Genomic DNA, 25,283 nt, shown 5'->3' on the forward strand with positions numbered 1-25,283 from the left:
GGAAAGCCAGAACAACTTTTACATTTCAGTTTTTGCTAAACTCCTGCGGGACGGCGTAGTATTTGCGAGGAGATGGCAGACAAGACAAAAACTGTGCTTCAAAGCGCTTACGGACGGCACTGTTTCATTTCTGTGGCCGATGGAGATTTCACCTGAGAATCACCATGCACTCCTCTCTGTCTTCTTCCCCTATTGCTGTGACCCCGCAACCCCGGCACGTCAGTACTCCCTCGCCTCTTTCAGCTCCGTCTGAAACACTTGTTCGGGGGGGTTATCGGCGCAGTCCAACCCATTATTGGGCGGCCTCACCGAGTGAAAACGACTCCAATCCCCTTTGCACAGGATCCAAGGCAGTACGTCCACCTTGTAATGCAGCTCGGGCGAGAACTCCGTGCTGATCAAGTTCGGCGCTCCCGCCCCTTTCCCCCGCGTTATCAATCTCATTTGATCGTCGTAGCAACAATGTTGTGCCGCCAGCGTAGTGCTATCATATGACAGCATCGAGCGGATGCAGAATCTGGCCGAAGGCTTGTAGATGTCCAGGCGCTCTTTGGGTCCGCTCGCGTCCCTCCAGCGGTAGGTCTTATGAAGCTTCGCGTCCAGGATGTTGACAGCGCTGTACACGGCCTCAGAAGGGTAGGAGCAGGGGCAGCTGGGCAGCTCTGTGAGCACTTGGTGCAGATACTTTTGGAGGAAGTCGTTCTTGCAGCTTAACCACTTCTCACAGCTGTCTACGTCTGAAGGAGGGGAATTGAAAGAGATTAGGATTCGTCAAAAAAACAACTCTTGCACCAGACCTGCCTGAGCCAGTTTGGAATTCCTCAAGGACTTTTCTGGGATTGAGTTTATTTTACACAGTGCATCAAACATCTTGATCTTGCACCCAGGCAAAGTTAGGTGCACATTTAAATGATTTTCATCAATAAAGGACCATATTTGTGAAGATCCTGTCATTCGGTGCACACACCCCTTCCAGCAATGCAATGCACACCATGCAACATTTCAAGTTGGAGTGGAACAAAGTGAAAAATAACTGAGGGATTTACAAGCGGTTTGAAATGAGAGAAAGGGAAGATAAAAAAGGATCATATTGTTGTCAGTCCCACATTTATACTAATAAATCCTTTGGCTAACAAGTCAATTAAAAGGTTGTGGCTAGTTGTGGTGTGAGGAAGAGTTATTTTCAATGTGTGCATGGCAGTGACACCATTTGGCTTTAGTTGTAAAAATGCTCTGTGGCGTTTCCTCCTTGCTTCCTAGCTTGGTTAGTGTTATTGTATTCAGTTTGGACAGCTAGGTTAAGGTCGGATTAACAAATGACCTCATTCTTTTATGATTTAAGGTGGTAAGTGTGATGTTTGCCCTAGCTGCATGTGTATATAAAATCAATGGATAGCCATGCCTTTTACAAGCAAGGCAGTTATTAATAATCAGTTATTGTTTTTTTTGTCTAGGACTTTTATACAAATCCCCTCACTATGCAAAAGTTCGCAAATGCAAAAACTTAAATTAAAAAATGGAGCAGAAACTCATTAAAGTTCGAGACTGTTACTGAACGTCTATCCTCAGTGTGTGAATTTAACGAACATCTAAACACAGCACATGTTAGTGATCTCATTGTTCTAATCAACATCTCTTTCACCAGGAAATATTTTGGATGCAATAAAAGTATCGGCTCTCAGGTGGATTAAGATTTAAGATGGCTTTGATTACTAAAAGGAGAGTGCCAGTTGGAAAAAAGTGAGTCAAAATCTTTTTCTTTGAACGCCGAAATCCTGGCTGAGAGCGGGGGTTAGAATTCTCTGCTGAGGACTGCTGTATGCAAAAAAACATAAAATATAAAAACCCGTTTCTGCTTGTGGTCAAATTAAAACCTATTCTCTCTGTTTGTTTTCCATAGTAGATGGGGGGTTGAGAGAGGGGGGGATGTCAGACACTATATCATGTTCTCCTTTTCCTGGTGTATTCTTTGTTATGTTTGCAGAGCGAAAAGAACTATCATGTTCACTGGCCGGTGCTTAGCGGCAGGAGAGCAATAAAACGCAAACTAAAAAGCAATTCAAACATTTCTGGGAGGAGCGGCCGGTGTTTCATAGTGTCTTTGACAGCCTCGGCGGAGCAGTCCTTCAGGCATGTTGGGAAGGGAGCTTTCCAAATACCCAAACCAGGCACTCTCAGTTTGTCTGTGATTGATTGATTTAGCAACCCACCAGTGAATGGAGCACACCATTAAATACGGTGCCACCACCCATCTAAAAGAAAATGGAGCACAGCATGTTGACTGTAGATCTGTGGCGATATGGGACAGGCACGGCGATGTACACACACACACACACACACACACACACACACACACACACACACACACTCTACATACTAGTGTCCAGAGATTCGGTGCTGTTGGTTGTCTGGGTGGGTGTCAGCTCAGTCACTGCATTCATGTTGTCTACAAGGCAGAGGGAGAAAGTGGTAAATTCTCTTAAAATGGTTTAATTATCATATCTTCACAAATGCCATATGCACACATGCACACAGTACACACACACTATACAGCTGCATTTTGCACATAGGAATACGTTTAGAAATGAAGTGTGTGTGTGTGTGTGTGTGTGTGTGTGTGTGTGTGTGTGGTGTGTGTGTGTGCGCACAGCTAGATTGAGCAGCAGGGCAGATGATGGTAAAAGTCCAAACACACTCAACATCTGTACTTGTGTCTAGTTGCACTGCTTCTCTCACACAGTAAATAAAAGGCTTATCTTATTCTAAAACTTAAATAAACACATTCCGAGCAGTTTGACTGTTCATCTAAAATTGTAACTGAAAGACTTAAAGCTAGAATAGTCCTTGTCATATTTGCAGGTTTAGAAGCTGATTTTGGGGTTTAAGGAAAACACATATACAATTAATTTGCATCCAACTGTTTCAGAAGGCTATTCTTTTGCATTTCTCAATTCCATGGTATAATTTAACAAAGGACCTGTTAATGTAAAGTTACCCAAATCATTATAACTGTCAGCATTGTGGACTATCGCCCTTTGAAAAACTCAACAGAATCAAACAGATTTAGAATTCCAATCTACTTCCTGGTGTTAATGATGTCACCTACACCCAAGTTTTGATGAATGTCCTGATTGGTCGACGGTATGCATAGTTAATCAGGTGTCTGTCAGACAATAGCCAGCCAGCTCTTTGCCTCCATTGTTGCTGGGTGCTGAAGTTCCAACCACCGGATATTTGTTCCTCAAAGATAGAAATATTGGCTGCAGTGGAAGGTTCGGCTCTCACTCTGCCCTACAACGTTTGTACCATCTAACCATCAAAAACTGAAAATAAAACTGATGCTCATTGTGTTAGAAATCAATATCAAACTGTTCCTGACTGAGTTGAAATCACTGCACTGGATCTTTAATAATACAAATTCCCCCTTAGCAGCGTAGTCAGATTTTACAATCATGACATCACAGATTGCGCCGCTTACCGGCACAACCCTCCAGGTCGCATGTGCGCGACTCGGTCGCCGTGCACGCGTAGCCGCAGGACCGGATGCGCTTCTGGGTGCCGTGGCCGCAGGTGACGCTGCATGGTGACCAGTCGCTCCACTCCTCCTCATACTCTGAAAGAAAAGGGGGGGATGAGAGATGGATGAGGAGAGGGAGCGCGCAGAAGGGAGAAAAGGAAAACCAAAGGAAAGTAATATATTAAAGGGCCCGCTCTTTGAAGTTAGCCTTGTGAATTCCTCGCCCAGCTGGTGTATGCGTGTTATGCAATTAAGGAGCGGCTGAAAAGAGCCGGGGAATGACAGCGTGGGACCTCTGAGACGTGCTCCTCTGTATTTAAACAACGCTTCCAGGAGGAGGGAGGAGAAGGGGGCGAACTTCAAAAGGCTGAGGAGGAGAAGCGAGGAGGGGGGGAGGAGGAGGAGGAGGAGGAAAGGAACCAGCAGGAGTGAAAGTCTTCTTCTTGTAGTTGCAACGATGACGGCTGTTTGCTATAAAAAAAAAAAAATCTTCACTCAGCACTCAAGAGTGGTTCCAACAGTTGGAGCACTAATGCAGTAGCTGAATGCATAATTACTTTCAGGGCCAAATCCAGCTGTATTTCAACAAGTGTTTTTGCAATGTGACGCTCAAAAACAACAATGTGCGGCAATGTAATTTCATCTGTTGATTGGAAATCTCTTATGCATCGATGCTTTGCAAAAAAGGTGTGATGTGTAAAATGAAGGTTTGATGTTCCCAATGTGTGACCCAGATTTTAGTCTCTAGTGAGGAGGACTTCTAACCGCCAGCAGTTAAGCTGATTGTGCATCAGTTGATTACACAGACACACTCAGGGATACTAAGCCTTCGTACCTGTTATGACCTGATCTCTGGTCAGCAGAAAAGCATGCCAGTAACTAGCCCTACAGATTTGGACCTATTCCACTCAAACCTGTTTCCACACAGAAGTTAATGACGCACTGCAACTAAACGAATATTGCATACTTTTCAGGAAAGTCATAATCGTACTAATGATCAGGCAGGAAGTGCGGCCAGCTGGCGTTTGTGTATGAGAGCGAAAGAGAGAGTCGGAGAGAGTGTGAGCACATGAAATTGTGTGTGTGTGTGTGTCTCCAGGTTGCAATACATATGTCATTGGCAAGCTCATGCACTTAGAGCGCAGTGGACTGTACCAACACAAACAGTGTTGCACTCCGTAAAACAGGCCCTTTCTCTAATCTCAAGAGCCAGTTCATTCCCTCCTCCACCTCCCTGACATATATCCCTCCACCATTCACATAATTGTGGGTAATTCGGGAAACAGGAAAAGAGAGTAGACATAGAACAACACTTAAAGCTGCACTCGTCCAGATTTTAAAAAATCCAGCCGTCTAATCAGCCTAAATCAGCCTAAAGGGCTGCAGCAGAGAAGAGCGTCCCATCTCCTCCAGTTGAGACACTGTAGCTTCATCCTATTTATTTCAATTCTGGCGTCGGAATGGTCGCTGGCAGGAAATCTCTACACACACGGGAACTGACGAATTGAAACATAAGAGTGAAATCCAAACTGTCTCCTAAACAGCAGTGAGCAAGCGCTCCGTCCAGAGAAAGCTGGACTCACCAACATTAGATATTTTCCTTTCTCGGCCCTTTGGTATAGAGCATCACAGACCGGCCCATGAAGTCACCTTACATCATTTCTGGATATTGATGTTCAAAGTTTTCAGTTACCTCTTGCTGCCAACATGCAAAGTTCCCTAGTGCAGCTTTAATAGCGATAAGGAAGATGGATTAAAGACCGACTTGAGTGAATGAGCCAGCAAGAGAAAGAAGGGAGGGGAGAGGGAAGATAATGGGACAATGGGATAGGATGAAAGAGATGAGTTCATCTTGTTTGCTTCCATTTCTCCTCAAGCTGTTAATTTTGCTTGGCTCCATTGCCACAAGGTCAGCCATATTGGGCTAATTGCTGGCATCAGAAGCTGAGGCCTACAGTAAGAAAGAGGGGAAAGAAGGAAGACAGAGGGAGAGTTCTGCAGAGAAAAAGCACAGCAAAAGTGAGCAATAAGGTGTGGATGACATGAAACACTCGTTGGGCCCTCATTAATAAAATGATTCTACCATAAAATTTGATCTTCCAAATGGAGGTGGTGCAGAATCCATGCCAAACTAACCTAGGACTGCCCTGACTCAACAAATTCGTTCACACTTTGGTGTGACACTTCACTGGAACCAGTGCATAAGCCTTACCTCTCACTGTGGGACTTGGTTACGGTGCTAGAAGAACTCAGTGAAGCCACATTCGAACCTCTGAATTTAGTGTGTGCAGATATACAGTTTACGCCAGACCAGGAACAGACTTGTGTTTGCAAGCGTACTTCCTTAATTGTCACTTCTCTATGGGCTGTCACCTTATAATGGCATCAAAAGCAGATATGCTCATATTCTGTGTTCAATAAGGTGGATGACGTGACACTCCAGACATTGTTCTGTGAACTTGCAAAGACTGATTTTACATAATGCGCCTCTCACATCACACTTATGTGCTGGAAAAACAAAACCCTACAGAAATGACTGTATAGACTTCATACCAGGTCGGTAAGTGCTCCATCTGATAGTGTCTAAATTGTTGCTCTGTCCCTTCCTTCAGGGGAACAGGGTTAAATACGTAACTCATATCCCAGAATGCGCTTCCTGGGTTTTGCGTACTTCCTTTAAATGGCACAAATTGAGTGAACACCTGGAATTTTGTAAATCGGACAGGTTCCAACTCATCTCCAACAGGTTTCTGTCTTTTGGGACTAATAAAGACTTTGGGCAAGCCACTGCTGACCACATACATAAGTGGATAGTGATGTGTTGCTCCACTACAAGGTGACTGCGTACTAACCTGGTTAAGACTTAATCACAGAGGGCTGTTCGCCTCACTATTACCTTTATTTAATAGAGAATAACGGACAAAGGATGAACTCCTCACAATCCAATAAAACTGTTCCTAAAACCGAGTACTATCACGATTTATTACCAAGGTATTTATTACACCCAAGTGGTTTTGCTCAATTTTGCACTTCTACACGTGCTAATGTCTGCACAACCTTATGTACAGTAGTTCAGACACGGCACATTATGACACCGGAATGTAGGTTCTCCAGAGTGCCCAAAACTTTTGCCGCATCTCATTCTATTCACTTCTAATGAGCTTTTACCATGTTTATCAGAAGACTGTGGAACTTTGCAACTTGCCAGTATGCACCAATGTCACCAAGACAAAATCCTGTAAATTCAAGGTAAATTCAAGGTAAATTTCGATTTCGATGAATATTCACTAGGCCAATATACACTACAAATGTAAAGTCTGTATCCCTGAGGTTGTCATAAGTGCTTCACTGTTCTTTTTGCATGTGTGCCGTTGATCAAAATCAGAGTACAGTGAGTTAAACGGAGCTGGCTGTGAGTAAGGAACCTGTGTGTGTGTGTGTGGTGTTGGACATGTTTATGTAGTGGGCCTTGAGAGAGCAGACCCTATCATAAATCATGTCATGAGGGAGGGAGACTGTGTGTGTGTGTGTGTGTGTGTGTGTGTGTGTGTGTGTGTGTGTGTGTAGAACAGGGTGCCCACCCTCCAAACTCAGACAGGCAAGTCAACAGAACAAAAACATCTTCAGACAGCTTACTGCCAGCATGCCCTGGCCTATTTGACCCCCACCCTCCACACACACACACACACACACACACACACACACACACACACACACACACACACACACACACACAGCAGTGATAAGGGGACACCATCCAAACACTCAGACCTTTTTATACAAGCGGAAAGCTCTACAGTGCACAAAGCATTTGCTGAGAAACCTTATCTTACTATTGTCTTGGGGAGTGTGTGTGTGGGGGGGTTGCATCCGCTCTCTGAGATGTTTTCAAAGTGTTCTTTTATAAGAGGTTGTCAAGCAAACCTTCCAGGCATCTACACTTACCTCCCCCCACCGTGCATGTTTTGAAAGAGTACCCCACTGTGTGCCCTAATGTGACACATGAATGGGGGGTTTGTTTTTAGAATTTACCTCTAACTTTATGTACCCATGGTGCTATAAGCCAATTAAACTAGTATGGTAATTTGTAAATGTCTAATGTGTAATGTGTGAATCAAAACTGATAATCTAGTCTTAGTGTCCTAGTATCAGAATGACTATGTTGTACTAGAGAGCCTAGGATGGGACTTTATATGTATGAGCCAGTGTACAACCTAAAGTGCCATTGACAGGTAATTCAATATACAACATACAGTACATGCAAACTGTTTTAGTATATCGCTGCTGTCAGGCAAAAACCTCCAAATTTCAAATTTGGTGATTTTCTTGTTTTTACTTGAACAGAGGGCTAAACACTGTCCTCTACGGGGGCTAAACACTGTCCTCTACGGATTGATCATTTTTATGACCCTTGGGCTTATGAAAATCTTTCAGAACCCACTGTATATTTTCAAAATGCATGTTTGCCAATCTAAAACTTAATTCCTGAGAAGACATTTTAGAGAAAGGTTTCATCTATCAGCAGCAATAATTTAATTTTGTGTTATATTCCAAGTTCAGAAGATGCAGTATGACAGGTGACAAATCAAGATGCAGCTAATCCAATCTGCGACGACAACGCTCATTGCAGCTGAAGTGCTTTTGAGCAAAGTAGTTAACTACAGGAATGAAATGATGATTTAGTATGTGGGATAACCATGATCCCTCCAAAATTATCATTTTTCCCAGAGAGGATGTGAATGACACCGAAATCTGTTGGTAGGACATGGTTTAACATGCACAACATGTTATACTGTGACCACAACAGTGACAGGCCTGTGACCTTTCCTGTTTACTCTCTACACCTCTCACTTCAGATTCAACTCTGGGTCATGTCACCTCCAGAAGTTCTCGAACTCCTCGATTGTGGGAAGCATCAGTGAGGGCAATGAGGAGGAGGACAGGAGTCTGGTGGAGAGCTTCATTAGGGGGTACAAGGAGAACCATCTGCAGCTCAACGTCAGGAAGACAAAGGAGCTGGTGGTGGATCTCCAACCGACTCCTGTCACCATCCAAGGTGAGGAGATGGATATGGTTCAGTCCTACAAGTACTTTGTTCACACCAACAACTAACTGAACTGGACTGGAAGATGGAGGCACTGTACAAGAGAGGGAAGAACAGACTGTTCCTCATGGGGAGGCTCAGGTCTTTCAATGTATGTAACAGACTTCTCTACATGGTCTACCAATCAGTGGTGAGCAGTGCTCTGTTCTTTGCAGTCATGTGCTGGGGAAGCAGCATCAACTAAACATCACTGCTTGGGATGCACTCAGGATGAACAAACAGGTTAAAGGCTGGCTATGTAAAAAGTCACATGAAAACCCATATGTGAATTCAAAGCACGTGCTTTTTGGACACATGTTGGTTTTCATGTGAACATGGGAAATAGGAAATTTAACATGAGAATGACTTTTTCACCTGGGAATTTTCTCTTTCCATGTGAAATTAGGCTTTCACATGCGAAACAAATATCTGCATATGTGATGGCAAGTGAAAATATGAAAAAAAAAATTCACCTATTAATTTAATTTTTCACATCTGAAGTAAACATGAAAAAAAAAATTCACATAAGAGAACAAACATGTCCAAAAAGCACATGCTTTGACATTTGCACAAGTGAGTTTTCACATGTGACTTTTTTGTAAGGGAAGGATGAGGACTAGACAACACTTCCCACCCCCTCTATGGTGAGCTGATGCAGCTATGAAGCATCTTTAGCCTCCTCCTCAGCACCCCAAGGTGCAAAATGGAGCACTCTGAGGCAGTCTTTTGTGCCAACAGCCATCAGACTGTTCAGTGCTCCTTGTCCAAATGACCACAGCTTCAGCCAACTAGGAGGGAGGTAAAGTCAACTAGGAGGGAACTGAAGCCAACTAGGAGGGAGCTGAAGCCAACTAGGAGGGAACTGAAGCCAACTAGGAGGGAGCTGAAGCCAACTAGGAGGGAACTGAAGCTAACTAGGAGGGAGCTGAAGCCAACTAGGAGGGAGCTGAAGCCAACTAGGAGGGAGCTGAAGCCAACTAGGAGGGAATTGAAGCCAACTAGGAGGGAGCTTCAGCCAACTAGGAGGGAACTGAAGCCAACTAGGAGGGAGCTGAAGCCAACTAGGAGGGAGCTGAAGCCAACTAGGAGGGAGCTGAAGCCAACTAGGAGGGAGGTAAAGTCAACTAGGAGGGAGCTGAACAGAGTGCCTGCACTGTACTGTCTATACCAACTATCCTGGATTGCTTTTTGCATTCCTATGCTCTGGACTAATCTGTAAAGCATTTGCTTGAACGGGTTTCTGATCTGAACATATTTTTGCACATTCTCAGCATATATTCAGCACATATGACAAATCTTCTGTACATATGCTACCTTCTTCCATAAATATGTTCTGATCATGACAATGATATTGAGAACATGTGCACTTTGCAATATTTTTCTTTGCTGTATCCTGTTACTATTTGCCGCTGCAATGATCCATTTTCTCCATGGGGATCAGTAAAGTTTCATCTGATCTTATCTCACTGATAATAATAATACAATATGAATAAAAGCTGTGTTGTTTTGGGTTTCTGAGAGAATCCTTACCATAGTTATCCTTGGCGTCCCATTCTTTGTTCCAGTGACCACCCCAGTCTCCTCCCACGCCGCTAAGGACAGGCTCTTCCGGATCGTAGTTGTAGTCCTCGGTGTGTTCCTCCAGGCTGGCTCGGCCCAGCCCGTTCTCCGCCTGCTCGGGGTACTCCCAGAACAGCGGCCAGAACAACTTCTTGTGGTTGTTGGCCCACTCCGAGGAGGACACCGACCAGTCGTTACGCTGGCCCTCCTTTGCCAAGTCCATCTCCATCTCCGTCTCGGTCTGTGCATCGTCCACCACCTCGATGGTCACCTGACAGATGCAAAGGCATAGAATACGTACACTGATGGGTGGAGGTCTAGTTGCATTCCAAATTATGTTTGATCCTCATTACTCGCAATATAGATAAAGAATGCTGTGATATGACAATAACATCAAAAAATTTTGTAAAGCTTGTTGTAAAGATGCATGAGGTTGTAATGTGACTTTCAAATTTGTACAAATGTACAAATGTGTACTCCACTCTATTGACGTTGAACAGCAAAATGCGTGTGTGCAATACAATTTTCAAAATTGTGATGTATTTTGTAGCATTACATTTTGTAAACAAATGTGTTTGACATTATGAGCTATAATCAATATGTCCTTTTGTGAACTATTTAAAACATTTGCAGTGTAGAAAAACTTTCAAGTCTTGTGTTTTTAGTTAAACCACAAGGGACTTTGTTTCCTGAGTGGTGACTGGAAGGCAGCTGCATCCTCCATAGCTGCCAACAGTGGGCCCACCCCAGTCTTCACTTCACCAACCACAAAGAATTTTCACAAGTTCGCAAAATGTGTTTGCACATTTGCAAATAGTTGTTCACAACTACAAAATCTACCACGTTTGCAGATTGTGTTGCAACCTTATACAGCACATGCCACACACATTTTGCTCTTCAACTTTATGGATTGGAGTACATATTTGCACATTTGTGTTACAAGTTTGCAAGTCATTTTACAACCTCAAACATCTTATAATACAAGTACAACTTATTTGGGCAGTTTCTTATTCCCGTATACAGAACACATCAGATTCCTCCAATAGACATCAAGGGTGTTTGGTGCATGGATGGCAACCTTTCACTGCAAAGCACTCCAGTAAGGCGTGGAATACATTTTTGGCTCCACTATTTTCTTATTGTTCAAAATATATGACGCTTAGCAACTCTTGGATGAACACAAGGAGAGAAAACTATGGACATAATGGATATAAGTGTTATGCTGACTTTGTCTTGAAAAACAGACACCACAAACAGACATATTTGCAATCCGAAACTACCTTTCATGCCCAAAAAAAAGGCATTTGCATTTGTCACCAAGAGAATAATATAAGCCTTATTCGAAAGGTCAACCGTATGCAAGCAGGAAATTTACAGTGTAATTTCACATATTACAATTACCCTCAGCAACTTTGCCAAAATTGACTGAAAACCTCAGCAACCAGCCAATAGTAACATCTAGCACAATTGCTTCTGTAATCTTATGAAGTAGTTAATTGCTATAAATTACCCAACAAAATGCATTCAGACATGAAGGCCATATAGCCGCAGACTAGCGTGGCTCACACAAAACTGCTTCTTTAGGGCAGTTACAGAAAACTTCAACAGTTAATGACGAGTATAGTGCATAACATTAAAGGAGTAGGAATTTAGCAATACTATCAGTATCCTGATTCATCTTTAAAAATTTAAAGGGGAATGCCAGTGATTTTTAGGTTTCAAGTATGTTACTCCTACAAGAGTTTGATTTGTATTAGTGAAGAGTTCAGCTCCACAAAGATCTGTTGTATCCAGGATGATATTCTAAGAACCAGGGCACATTCCCTGTTTTGAACTGATAGCATTACCCTAATATACTTGGATACAAAAGGTCAGATATGAGTTCACAAATTTCCATTCATTGACAATGGAGGTCCAAGGCTGTGTGATGATATACCATGGAAGAAATTAAAATGTTGTTTCAGTGGGACAGGCCTACAGGCATCTTAACTGGGTAAACCATTCTTAGAGGATAAATCTCACTGAAACCAATATTGTTTCATTAGTTTAATTAATATAACTATTTCTCTCCACCTTATATCCTCAAGAAAAAAAATAACAAGTGAAACATGTCATCCCCCATGAATGAAACAGGTGCTTAGGCTGAACAGTGATGATGTTTTGTAAATGTCAGAACACAGTGCCAAAATGCATCATACTTCCAAGTTTTGTGGAAATCAGACCAGTGGTGTCTGAATTATCATGTTAGAGTTTACAATTTGGACCTTTAATTATAGCACCCCCATTAGGCCAATCAGTTGAAACATAGTACAAAAATGTATCATACCTCCAAGTTTGGTCCAAATCTGTCCAAGATATCACCTGAGATATTGTCAGATAGTATTATCTTAAAAGTGAGAAAATGAGAACTTGTAGCAGCTCGAAGGCTGGATGGTTAGTTTATTTTAATGATGCGTCTAAACCTGCCAGGCTTGTTTAGGGGATTGGTAAAACAGACATAAAATTTGAAAAAAGAATGCACTTTCAGTGGCAGAAGATCTCTATTCCCTTGAAACTTGGAGCATAACTTGTTTTGTTTATACAGTAAGTGAGCGAAGTTAGCTAGACAACTAAAGTTTTTTTGTGCTGTTGATTCGTAATGGACTTCACTAATGATAAAGACTGAGATTGAAAATGAAAAAACAATGCCAACTCTGGATTACTAAAAGGTTTATCTTCATACTTTGGATAATGCTAATCGCCTGCGATTAGGCTACTTAACATACTGTATGCTAAAGCGTTAGCATGCGCACCAGACAGAGCTATCTACCGGAGATACAGAGATGATTTTGGTACCAATCCTCTCGTCAGATATTGGGAAAGGTGACAAATGGGCCAAAACAAAAAAAGAGTCGGTGTAGTCCTTTAAGTCCAATGTCCACAGCAGCAAACAACACAACTCTCATGTAGCAAACAACCTGCATGTCCAATGAGACAATAGTATCTGACTGCCTGGTCTGATCTATGATGATCCATTGGATTCCTGGGAAGCTTCCCTTGCTAGTGGTAGTGAGGGTTCCTGTTTGTTCCAGTCCTGCCCTGCTAGTTTCCCGTTGAGGGGAGAAGAGGAGGAGAGAGGAGAAAATGAGAACAGAACAGTAGAGAGAATAGAGGATAGGATGTTGGCCATTTAACAATGGAGAATAAGGCTTATCAATAGAGGCTTTGCAGTTGTGTCACAAATCTCCTATCAACCACTTCTGGTGCCATCATGGACGTCCAGAGGAGAATTGGCTGTGCATAAATATAGTGAATAGTCTGATAAGGTTGATTTGTTGACACTGACATTGTAGCAGTCAAAGGTGGCCGTTTCTGTCTGGCACCAACCTATAAAGTCTCTTAAATCAACATTCTGACATACAAACAGTCAGAGAATAACTGAATCTCTCGACCCTCCCTGCATGCTATGGTTTATTTATCTGTGACTCTGTACTGAGTGTACATTGGCCTTCCCGTATGAAGTAATCTGAAATTTAAACATTGATATTATTCTAACAATCTTGCATGTTTTATTTATAAAAATTTGTTTGATTTATAAACCATTATAAAATAATGGTCTATTTTGCAATTCCGTGTGTTATAACATACAGAGAACTGCTCGAAATGATGGTACAAAGCAGAGCAGAGGAAGAGAATGATCTCTCTGCTAGTTCAAATTGATAAATGCCATCTTTTGCAGGAGAAGCACGTTTATTTTAAGATTAGATTAGAAGGTACGCTCCCTTTATGAATCAGGCTCATTGTGCATTGGAGGGGAAGGGATGGAGGGAAGTGGATGAAAAAGATAGAGGGATGGAAAGATGAACTGATAACTAGTCCTGGCTCTTTCACACACACACACACACACACACACACACACACACACACACACTTCTCTTTCTCTTTCCACAGGTCTAGACACAACCCCGGTTGCTTATGTTCCCGACTGCAACTGTTTATAAAGACAAACCAGCACCTGAAGACAGATTACATCATGATGCTGAATAAAAGACAACAGCGAGAGAGGACAAAGGCACGTCTCTCTTCCTTTCTCTTTCTTCTTTCTCCTGCTAGTCCTGTATTCGTCTTTTTCTTACAATCATAGTTTCTAAAGACATCTTAACACACTAACCACAGCAAACTCTAAAAACAATTTGGTTCAAAGGAAGAAAATACAACAGAGCAAGTAATGATGCAAACCTCATGTAAAAGATGAGGTGCTTGCTAAAGTGCAGTTAGTGGACCTGTCCTTTAATTGTAGAAAATGTATTGGGCCTATCCATAGCATAGTAAGCACAGCTCCTCTGCATCTGACCGTGGCACTTCTATAGATGGTCAAGTACTTGAGTACAAATTTGGGGAATTTCTATTCTATCCTATTGTTCAATGTTCTTTTGTTGTACTTTCATATTACATTACCACTTAAAGCTACAATATGTAGTCTGGGTCTGTTTGTGACCCTGTGTGTACATGCGTGAATCCCTCGTTTGCCTGAAATTGCCTTTTTCAATGATGTTCAGGCTGTTTTGGGTTGTATACCATTTGCTGTTGGCGTGTTGTATGAGTAATAGCAACAACAATAATGGAGGAAAGCAGTCAGAAACGTGAACGTTGGACAGACGAAGCCCTTTTAAAAAACCCAGGTAAATATCGGCATTGGGTGGGACTAACAATATGCTTCCTGTCTAAAGGAGAATAGTTGCATAATTGTAGCTTTAATGTCGGCTTGTTCTTATGTTCTTCTATGTAGTCTACTGTCTTCTGTATGTCTTGTAATGTCACATGCCTACACATGAATGGTGATACTGAGAACAGACAATAATGCACACATGCGTCTCGCACACTGTCACTTTTCTCTACACATGGTTCTCCCAAGTGTAGGAGTTTTTGACAAGGTGAACAGCTGTGCATTACTAGCTAGTAATGCACATATCCAAATCGGCACATTCTGTAAATTTTATGTACATCTGTAAATTGAATATACTGATAAGGTGAATAGCCTTTTACAATACACATCTACATGACTAGATACTTTCTGTATATGGCTTTCTGTAGACCTATTTATTTGGAAACGACACGTTTGCACATTCTGTATATACGCTGTGAATGTGTTTTCTTTATATCACACATTCTATTCATTGGTTATATTGCTGTTATTTGGCACACCCTAATAATGCTGTAATCCATACTCGTTCTCATACTTTTCATTCGTACATTTCTACTTAACATGTTCTAGTGTTGAAACTGTTGGTTGTGTATGTTTACACAACCCACATTAGCTCTAATGTTATTTATATTCTATTTTCTTTGCTGTATCATATTACTATTTAGCTGCTGCAACAACCAACCAGGATCACAAAAGTTACACATCAGCTTATTTTATCTTTTGCATGTAACTTGGAATTTTAGCACAAACTCAAGATTTTACAAGGGTTTTGTCCAGTTCACCCAGTTGGCAGGTTCTGGCCCTCCACACTCATTACCAGTGAATTCCAGTTGACATGATAACAAGGTAGAAAGCCCAATAAAACCTGCACAGGATATTCACCGCTGGCTCCAGAAGGAAAGGCTAATAACTTTGTCTGGGCCATACGGAGGATGGGTCTAGTCCCACTCGGATGGTAGACCCATTTTCCTTAATATAAAGGAAAAAAAGAGAGAGAGAAAGACAAGTACTTTTTGATATCTGGATAAGTGGCCTTCTCATGTAATTTCTCCCACAGTCTAACTTCATTTCTATCCAAATCCACTCCACAAGTTATAACTAAACTTTTCTTTGTACTTTGGTTTTAAAGGCCTTTTGGCAAGGATTTGAACCTGCAGTCACATTGAAAAAGGATCTTGTTAAACTAATACAGTTACTTTTGACCTTTTACATTTGGCTGTCATGCTTTTTTTTTCTTTTCTCCTTTTTTTTTCTCTTTTTCTGCTATTTCTCTAAACCCTGTGTAGATGTCTGAGGTTCAGGGACAACTTGAAGCTCCCCACTGTTAAAGGTCTTGCATGGGGTAATTTAAGACGCTGCTCTGACTCAAACCAGCTGTATAGAGGGATGGGAGGTATGGAGGGAGAGAGATAGACAGGGAAGAGGAGAGGATGGATGGAATGGGACTCGGTGAAATCCCTGCCTCCTTTGACCGCTCTCATTTTGGAACAACTGCACTTTAGTGACGATATGAGTCCTTGATGCTATGAGAAGAGTGAGCTAAATCTAAATCATACTGCGAATTCCTACCTGGATGTTGGGGTTCTGCGAGCCCATGTCTGCGTTAGCCAGGTCTGGGAAATTCCTCAGGTCCAAGATGAAGGGTTCAGGATCCTCCTCAGGCTCAGGTTGGGGGAGAACACCCTGGTGACGCTGCTGGGACCAGCGGTGTCTGGACCTGGGGGAAGATGGGGCGGGCGGCAGGGTCTGGAGCTGGTTCTGCTGCTGGAGCTCTTCTAGACTCTGCTGGACATCTCCATAACCGTGCTCAGATATCACCTGAGAGCAGAAAAAGACAATGAATGTGGTCTCTACCATACGACATCTGTTCAAACAGCTTTGAAATTTTCTTTGAGAATATCTTTGATATGACAATGAATTCTAATATCTATGTCTGGCTCCAATTTGGCTCAGGACAGCATAAGTGGCTAAGCTAAGCATAAGTAACTTGTCAGCAGTGTTATATTGAAGCTGCTTACTTTAAAGCTGTACTACCGTAAATCCTCTAATATTGGCCCGGGCCTTTATTTACCTCAACTGCAGAGGGCACCAGGCCTTTATTGGAGGCAGGCTTATATTAGAGACAGGCCTGTATTTCTAATTCCCTCGGTTTGATAAGTATATTTGCTCATATTTTAGTACGAAGCCTCCTTGTTTTCTGATCTGCTTCTGTTGGGGTTCGTTAGGTAGCCGTTTTTTTGTTACTGCAATGCATTACCGATAATTACGGTAATCGACGATGGCATGCTCCAGAGACTTCCGCCGGCCGAGCCATCTTGTGGCACTTGTACCTTACTACAAACTACAGTTACAAACAGGCACCAGGAGTTTACCGGTATCCACCGTTGTTTGCATGTAAGCTGAAGCTATCTGAAGCTAAGAATAGAATCTATACAGTTATATCATATCGCCATTGGAGGTTTCGGCGCGCCGAGGGCTAGTTTTGTTTCCTTTGTTTTTTTCCCCGGCCTGTATTTGAGGCCGGCCTTTATTTGTTCGTGTCGACCACGCCCCCGGCCATTATCGGAGACCCGGCTTTTAATTGACTACAGGCCACTATTAGAGGATTTACGGTAAGCAAGATTTGAATGAAAAATCCAGCCATTTAATCAGCCTAAATCACAAAGTGGGGCTGCTACAGAAAAGAGCGTCCCATCCCCACTAATTGAGATGCTGCAGATTCACCCGATTTCTAAAGTAAATTTAAGTTATATTTAGTTAGTTAGTATTTAAGTTAATTTAGAAATAGGGTGAATCTGCAGCATCTCAATTAGGGACGCTCTTTTCTGCTTTTTTTGCTTAGGTAATAATGTCTCTATTTAACAGTCAGGCCAATAAATTAATTGAAAAGTAATGGGTGAGAAAGGACATTTGGGGATGGGGTGGGGATACAAGTAAAAGGTTTGTGAGTGTGGGAGAGGTTTGAGCAGTTAAAACAGGCTAAGGGGAAAGAAAAAGAGCAAGGGGGAGAGGGATGGTTAACAAAATGGTTAGCCTCCAATGAAACGAGAGACTGAAGGAATGTCAGGAGAAAGGAGGAGAGGGCGAAAGATAGGTGGAGAAATGATGGATGTAGACCTGATCAAAGCCTCCTCTCCACTGATCGCATGTATCCTGCCTTGGTTCACATCTATGACTGTATGTAACACACACACACACACACGCACAAAGCAGATGCCCTTTTTCTGTCCAGATATATTACATTTCCAACACTAAGTTAAATTACGGCATGAACAAACTTCCAGAAACGCAATAGCCACTGAGCATTTTTATTTATTTTTTTGATTTTCCCCTCTCTATGAGTCATGAACTGAATCACACTGACAACAGTGATGTGAATATCTGTGCTAAAAGAAAAGGGGGGAAAAAACCAATTACAGCTAAATGACTGGGCCTGGATTCAACAGCCACATGTTGTAATGAATGTTATTCCATGCTTTAGTCGATGTAGGCAGATACATGGCAGAAGAGAAGAGGAGAGAAGAGAAGAGAAGAGAAGAGAAGAGAAGAGAAGAGAAGAGAAGAGAAGAGAAGATCAATTATCACCTTTCTGATGCCCCCGGGTGAAATGTCTGTCACCCAAAGAATGCTACAGTATCAGTTTGGAATCAGTTTAAAGGGAAAGAGGGGAAAGATGAGTGGGACAGTCCTGATTCAATGAAATGGACACATTTGATCACACTGAATGGAGGAAAAAGTCGTTTTTCTCATCCATTTTCCGGTGTATTAATAACTCTGCCAGTTCGCTATATTCTTGGCCGGACCCTTAAACACTTTGCCATGGCCAATGCGATGTGAAACCCAAGGACTGAACATTACGCTGGATATCAGCATTTGTGCCAATACATTTAAGTGCTATGTGCAAATGAGTGTGCGAGTGTGCGTGAGTGTGTGCGGCATACTTCTGACAGCAGGATGGACGTCTCCCTCTCCCTGACCTCTCTTAGCACTGTAGCGTCCTGACCGGAGCCAAGATCTCCCAGGGAAAACTGACAGTAACACTTTGCATGGAAACATTTATTTAATCATTCACAAAGACCCTGCAAAGCAAATTTAGGCTTTTCAGGATCGCAGAGAGAAATCCATGGGAGGATTGGAGCAGCCTCTCAAGCAAAGAGCTAGAGCTGCTAGAGACTTTAAAAAATCCTAGTGTTATTCATACACAGTATGCAGTCGTGTATGTGTGTGCATCTAGTATGTGCATGTATACAGTTGTGTGTGTGAGTGCTAGGGATAGTTGCAAGTATGTACACTTAAAGATCAAGTGCAATGATTTCAAGTCAGTCAGGATAAGTTTGATGTGGATTTCTAACACAAGGAGCATGTTTTTATTTTTTTCAGTTTTTGATGGTTAGATGATACAAAGCTTGTAGGACTGAGTGAGACCCGAACCTTCCACTGCATGCCAATATTTTTATATTTGGGGAACAAATATCCGGTGGTTGGAACTTCGGCACCCAGCAACAATGGAGGCACAGAGATTTTAGCTAGTAGCTGACTGGCTATTGTCTGGCAGACTATGGGACACCAGATAGGTTGAACATTTTCTGACCACTAGAGGGCGACAGAAACCACAACACACTTATAAATAACACACAGCAAAGCCACTGCACTACGGAGGCCTACCAAGGACATACATTGAAAAGCGCCGTGCATAAAGTCTAATAGTTACCAGTCTCGCTTTGACAGATCTTTCTCCGAAGGTTACATGTCCCACAATGACAAGTGTAGAGGTAGGTAGTAAGTTTATAGTTTAACAAGGAGGTGGGGGCCACTTTCAAACAGCGAGGGAGGAGCCAAGCTATAGTTTTTAAAAAATTAACAATACTGAACAGTGTGGGAGGAGCTTCGTTCCGGAGCGAAATTTTACAACAAGCTTTAGAAAAGAGGTGAAAACAGATTTGTTTATATCATTATGTCTCAATAAAATCTCACACATTAGTTTCAGGATTGGTTATAAGGTCTGATGTTGCTTATTGCAGGTTTATGCATACTGTCAACCAATCAGAGCATTCATTAAAACCTGGGTGTAAGTGACATTATTTACACCAGAAGTAGACTGGTTGGCATAGAAATTCAAAGGGCGTTTAGTCACATCTCCACACAGTTGTAATAATTTGGTTAACTTTATATTAACAGGTCCTTTGTTAAATTATACCATGAAATTGAGAAATGCAATTCTCATTGCACTGGATCTTTAAGCTTAGCACACGACTGTTGTGCCAGTGAAACACTAGCTTGTGTTTCTTTATTAAAAACCCACCAAGTCAAAGAATCCAGTACTTACACACCATCATCACATAGAGCATGCATTCTGATAGACAGATTATGGTATAGGGTTTCATCTTTACCTCAATTAGGGTGCAGGACATTTGAGAGCACTCCACACCACACAGTCTATACCATAATAAAGCACACAACTTAAACTTGAACTGGCTCAAGAATTTGACGCCCTCCGCAAAATGTGGCATCGGCTTCAGCATGCGTCTTGGGAGCGAGGAGAAGGGATGACTGTCCATCCAGGATTATTATTTGGCTAAGCGATTACCAGCGCCTCTTGCATCCCGTCCCCAGTGAGTTTTCAATTAATGTGCCCCCCTCCGAACCACATTCAATATCTCTGTGTTCGCATTCCAGAGCCAGAGTTTGGATAAGTGAAGTGGCTGTTTGTGTGTAAAACGGTGAGTTCACATTGCAACCCTGGACCGAGTCGGGCTCCAAGGTTCGCTGTGAGCAACATGAACCCAACCGCTTTGCTTTAATAAAAACACAGAGCCCAGAGAGAGGGGAGGAGAGAGAGTGGAGCTGGGAGAGCAGAGGTGAAAACTGGAGGCTGAAGAAATGTCGACCAATGCAGAGATATAGATAGTCGGGGTGTAATGATACACTGAGGTCATGGTTCAGTTAGCTGCAGAATACAGGATTGTTTCATATCTTCAGGGTATCAGGACTAATAGCTGGGGAGCCTCATAATGGATGTGAAATTCAGACTTTTGCAGATGATACACCATTGAAGTTATTGTTTAAAAGCTACTCCATGGAACTTTTTCCATTCAGACAGGAAGTGTATTGCTTGTCCCTCCTCCACCTCAGATCATCAAGTTCGTCTACCTTGAAACGGCATCTAGCCTGAGGCTGAGGTAACCGGATCCGTAAAGCCTCTACAGACACTGACACCCACAGCAAACGGTTTACGCCCCAAAACGTCCCCAGTATCATTGGAAAGCTAGAAAACGGGGGTGTTTAGGCATGAACACACAGGGTCATAGACAGACACAGACTGAGAACGGAGTTGCACATTTGATTCTTATTTCAAACAGGCTACTCACGAACGTTCCTTCACCTCTCCACGACTGCGTTTGTAAGCCAGCTCTCTTGCCAAGAGCCTGAAGCCCAGTGATCCGTTCGTTCATTCATAAGGCTCGACTGTGAGGCTCTGTCTGAGCAGGTTGAAGTGGAGGTTACTCCACCACTTGAAGGCTGTATGCAGGTTGCACCTCCATATGAGCACTTCTGGAGTCAGGTATGAGTTATCATTAGGGATGGGAATCGAGAACCGGTTCCAGTTGAGAACCGGTTCCAAATTGTCTGATCCATCGGAATCGTATGCCTCCGAGGTTATCAATTCCTTTTATCGATGCCGGCATGTTTTTCTGACAGTTGCGCATGCGCATTGCAAAAACTCATGCGTCATGACGTCAAACTCTGCGTCTATGCTGCTGGAAACTTGCAACAAGAAGGAGTCATGGCGGAGAGGAAGAAACGGTCCAAAGCGTGGCTTCATTTCACGAAGAAAGATGACAACAGTGCTACTTGTAACGTCTGTAAAATTATCATTTCTGTGTTCACACATAGCGTTTTTTGATGTGGAAAAAGCGCTGCCTGGAGCGCTTTTTGTGAGGAGAAATAAAAAGCGGATCAGGGCAACGTCACCTGACGTTAGCTGAGCAGCTGCTAGCTCACTAACCAGCTGGTTCACTTCTAGCAGACAGAACAGTGTTGTGCAACAAGCAAAGGCTTACCAGATATTTCCAATACATGTCCGGTATAATCCACACTGCCTTTATGATTGCTGTTGCGGTAACGGAAATTCACTTATTACAATGTCCAATTTCTCCACCGGCACTTTCACTTTCTCCATATTTGTTGTTGCTATGGGAAACGGCCAGCGTCTCTGTCATCGTGATTGGTCGGCTGGGAAAAAGCGGTTCACGTCACCCGGCGCTATTCTGAAAAGTTGAACATTTCTCAACTTTTGAAAGCGCTCCGCTCTGACGAAAAAAACGCCGCTGCAGCGCTTTTTGGGAGCGGCTGCCTTTTGTGCGCCTTGTGGCCGCTTCCCATTGCTTTTAATGAGAAAAGGGCGCTGGTGGTTGGGGAAAAAACGCTATGTGTGAACGCAGCCTTAAGGGTGGAAACGCCAGCAATATGTTGAACATCTTAGGGTAACCATCTAAAGATCTTATTTGTTTTCCAAGTTATATAATTTTAAGAAAAGGAGCATTGTAATTTATTTTAACATGTTCAAATGTTATTAGGCAGACATTCTACACTGTGTTCAGACTCGAGATAATAAAACAGCTGCGTTGACGCTGAAAACCTGTGTAGGCCTACTTTTTTTTTCACACAGAAAATTGATCGGGAATCGATAAGGGAATCGATAAAGAACCGGACCGATAAGCAGAATCGATAATGGCATTGGTATCAATAAAATCTTATCAATTCCCATCCCTAGCTATCATCCTCAATAAATATAATGGTGGAAACGCAGGAAAGAAAGGAGAGCTTTGTGCGTGTCTGTATGCACGTGTGTGTCAGATAAGATGCAAGTTATGGCAAGATTTAGAAACTACACCTGGTCAAACTCCAATATGAGTATCCAATTTCTCATCTTTTATGGTGCATCATGAGAGATATAGAGAAAGGGCAACCAAACTCAGCTTGACTTGATTTACATCTTCCTAACTTCAAATACATGCTTGCTCTTACTCTTTTTCGGCTCTGCTCTGTTCCCAATGATTTGCAATGGGCAAACGGATAAAAAACAACTCTACAAAGAACGTCATGTCTATTGACTTTGGTGTCAAGAAGGCAAAAGAGCAAGGGAGAGCGAGAGAGAGAGAGTATTACCTGCTTCCTGTCATATATCATTGTCTATCAAGAGTCAAATCTGCAGGCTGGTGGCTTTCGCTTCCTTTGCCTCTGAGCTGGGAGAACTTTGACCCCTTCACCTGCCATAAAACCCATGTTGCCCAAATACTTAGACATTATGCTAAGCGTGTTGTGAAGAACACAGGCCACATCACACTGGATAGTAATGCTGGAGAAGTAAATAAATGCAGAGGCAGAGATAATAATTACCTAATAGCTTTGGCCGTAAACACTTCATCTTCCATGGGATAATTTGTTGCTTCTCATCCCTGTCTGGTCGCCAACACCCACTTAGAGAGGATGTTTAATCTGATATTCTTAAGTGATGAGTGTGAAAGACATGTAGTGTTCTGTCTAACTAGTACTCTGGATGGAACTGATTGCAAAATTACACCACTTAATTAAGATAGAGGTAGGATTATTGGCTACTTAGATGTAACATATGGCTTCAGCACAGCCAAATCCTCAGTGTTAATGTAACTCTGAAAGTGTCAAAATCAAGTCCACACACCCATGAGAGTTAATTTAACACTTATGACAGTTGTGACCAGCCGCCCCAAAGCCATATTAGCTCTATGAGTGGACAAACAACCACTCAACACTACACGAGTTTGGAATTATAAGGATCTAGCTGGGTGGAGCGCAGCTATTGAGCATCAAAGATTGAACTGTTATGTAGGCCACTTTCTATCTTTTTAAACATGTAACCTCATAAAGTAGCCTAACATTTAAAGCTCATGACTCAATTTTGATTAAAAAAAAAAAAAGTCAGACAGAACCTTATAATTTCAAGAGCATGACTTGTCAACTCCAAATACCTGTCATTGAAAGCATTTAGGCTGTTAACACTCTGAGGTCTAAACTTCTAGCGTGTGCTCACAGGTCTAACTGAGATGAGCACACCCTAAGGTTTTGCAATTAATTGGCAACTATCCTGTCACAAATGTTGACATTATCAAAGTCACAGGCTAAACTAAACTAAACTCTCTGCTCGTATTATAAGTATTGCATTTTAAAAAAGTATGCAAAATACTTTACCTCGATAACCGACGATGACGTGTTCTTCTCTTTAGCTGGAACGCTCTTTAGACTTGTGGGAAATCCGTTGACTGACACCGACATCAGAGTCAGGACGACCAGCCACCGACGGGACACTTCCCTCTGCATCTTTACAAAAAAAAAAAAGTCCGTATTGATTTGATCTCCAAAACGGTAGGTAGGATGCTGAGGCGAGGCTCGGAAATCCCTCCGCCTGTAAAGCCTCTATTCCGGGCTGAAGGTTCAAACCATATCAGCGTTAAATCAAGCAAACAGGGGGGATATTATAGGTTTACAACGCGGGACACATTTGCGTGCTTTCCGTGCGCTTATTCCGCGCTGCCGCTCTGCCTCTGCTCGGCTCCTCCAGGTCTCCTCTCACATAATACCTGACATCTAATCCCTGGTATCTACTCTTATGCTGAGCGATTCCTTTGATGCACGTCTAAAAAAAAACCCCCACATATGATCTCCTTCATTCCTCACGTTTCCAGAAGTTATAGTTTTAAATTTCCCGTTGATGTGCCGAGATGAAACAATACCCGGTGGTTCTCTGCAGCCTCCGAGGCTTTTGAGACGGGTGAGGCAAAACCGCGGTGGTCCCGTACGCAAATCCGCCAAGTAGTAATGAATCAATGAAGTCAGACCCTCCTCTACTGAAATGACACCGTGTCTGTCACCGGGTCGTCTGGTTGCAGTCCAGCTCGTAGTATTGGTTTAAAGAAGGGAGACCCCCCCCCAAACCCACCCTTCCCGGATGACGCAACGGAGGGAGGGTTAGGTTATTCAGGCGAATTGACAAAGAACAGACTGAACACACAGCAACGGAGACAGAGATCTGCTCCAGGGATTCAAACCAGCAACCATTTGGTTATAGCAGATTGGATTTTTTAATCAACTGATTTCATGTATTTCGTGCAATGTGTTAAGATAACAAAATCATATGCACATTCCAAACCAGTTACAATATTTTGATAATATCATTAACATAAGGGAAAACATTACAAATTAATGAATTGCTGATATATGGTCAACAAGCATGACTATTATATTCACTATAATATGCCACTTGGTAACATATTTAAGTTAACTATAGAACACAGTGTACAGTACAGTGCCATCCATAGCTATTGGCCCCATTGTTAAAGGTGAGCCGAAAAAGACTATAAAAGATGCAATGAGCTATATGGTATGGTCAAAAAATCGTTTTA

The 25,283-nt window shown here is 42.4% G+C and overlaps 1 protein-coding gene across 1 annotated transcript; it reads right to left on the reverse strand.

Annotated features, from left to right (window-relative positions):
* Positions 1-219: 219 nt before the first annotated feature.
* Positions 220-24,201, reverse strand: ism2a (isthmin 2a). Its single transcript, XM_071905388.1, has 7 exons — positions 24,068-24,201; positions 18,805-18,832; positions 16,414-16,626; positions 10,131-10,431; positions 3,479-3,613; positions 2,378-2,446; positions 220-737 (listed from the first exon to the last, which is right to left on the reverse strand). The coding sequence occupies exons 1-7, from the start codon at positions 24,199-24,201 to the stop codon at positions 220-222; spliced, it is 1,398 nt and encodes a 465-aa protein (XP_071761489.1).
* Positions 24,202-25,283: the final 1,082 nt, after the last annotated feature.

This window comes from Centroberyx gerrardi, chromosome 17 (genome assembly GCF_048128805.1).
Source record: "Centroberyx gerrardi isolate f3 chromosome 17, fCenGer3.hap1.cur.20231027, whole genome shotgun sequence".
NCBI classification, from domain to species: Eukaryota; Metazoa; Chordata; class Actinopteri; order Beryciformes; family Berycidae; genus Centroberyx; species Centroberyx gerrardi.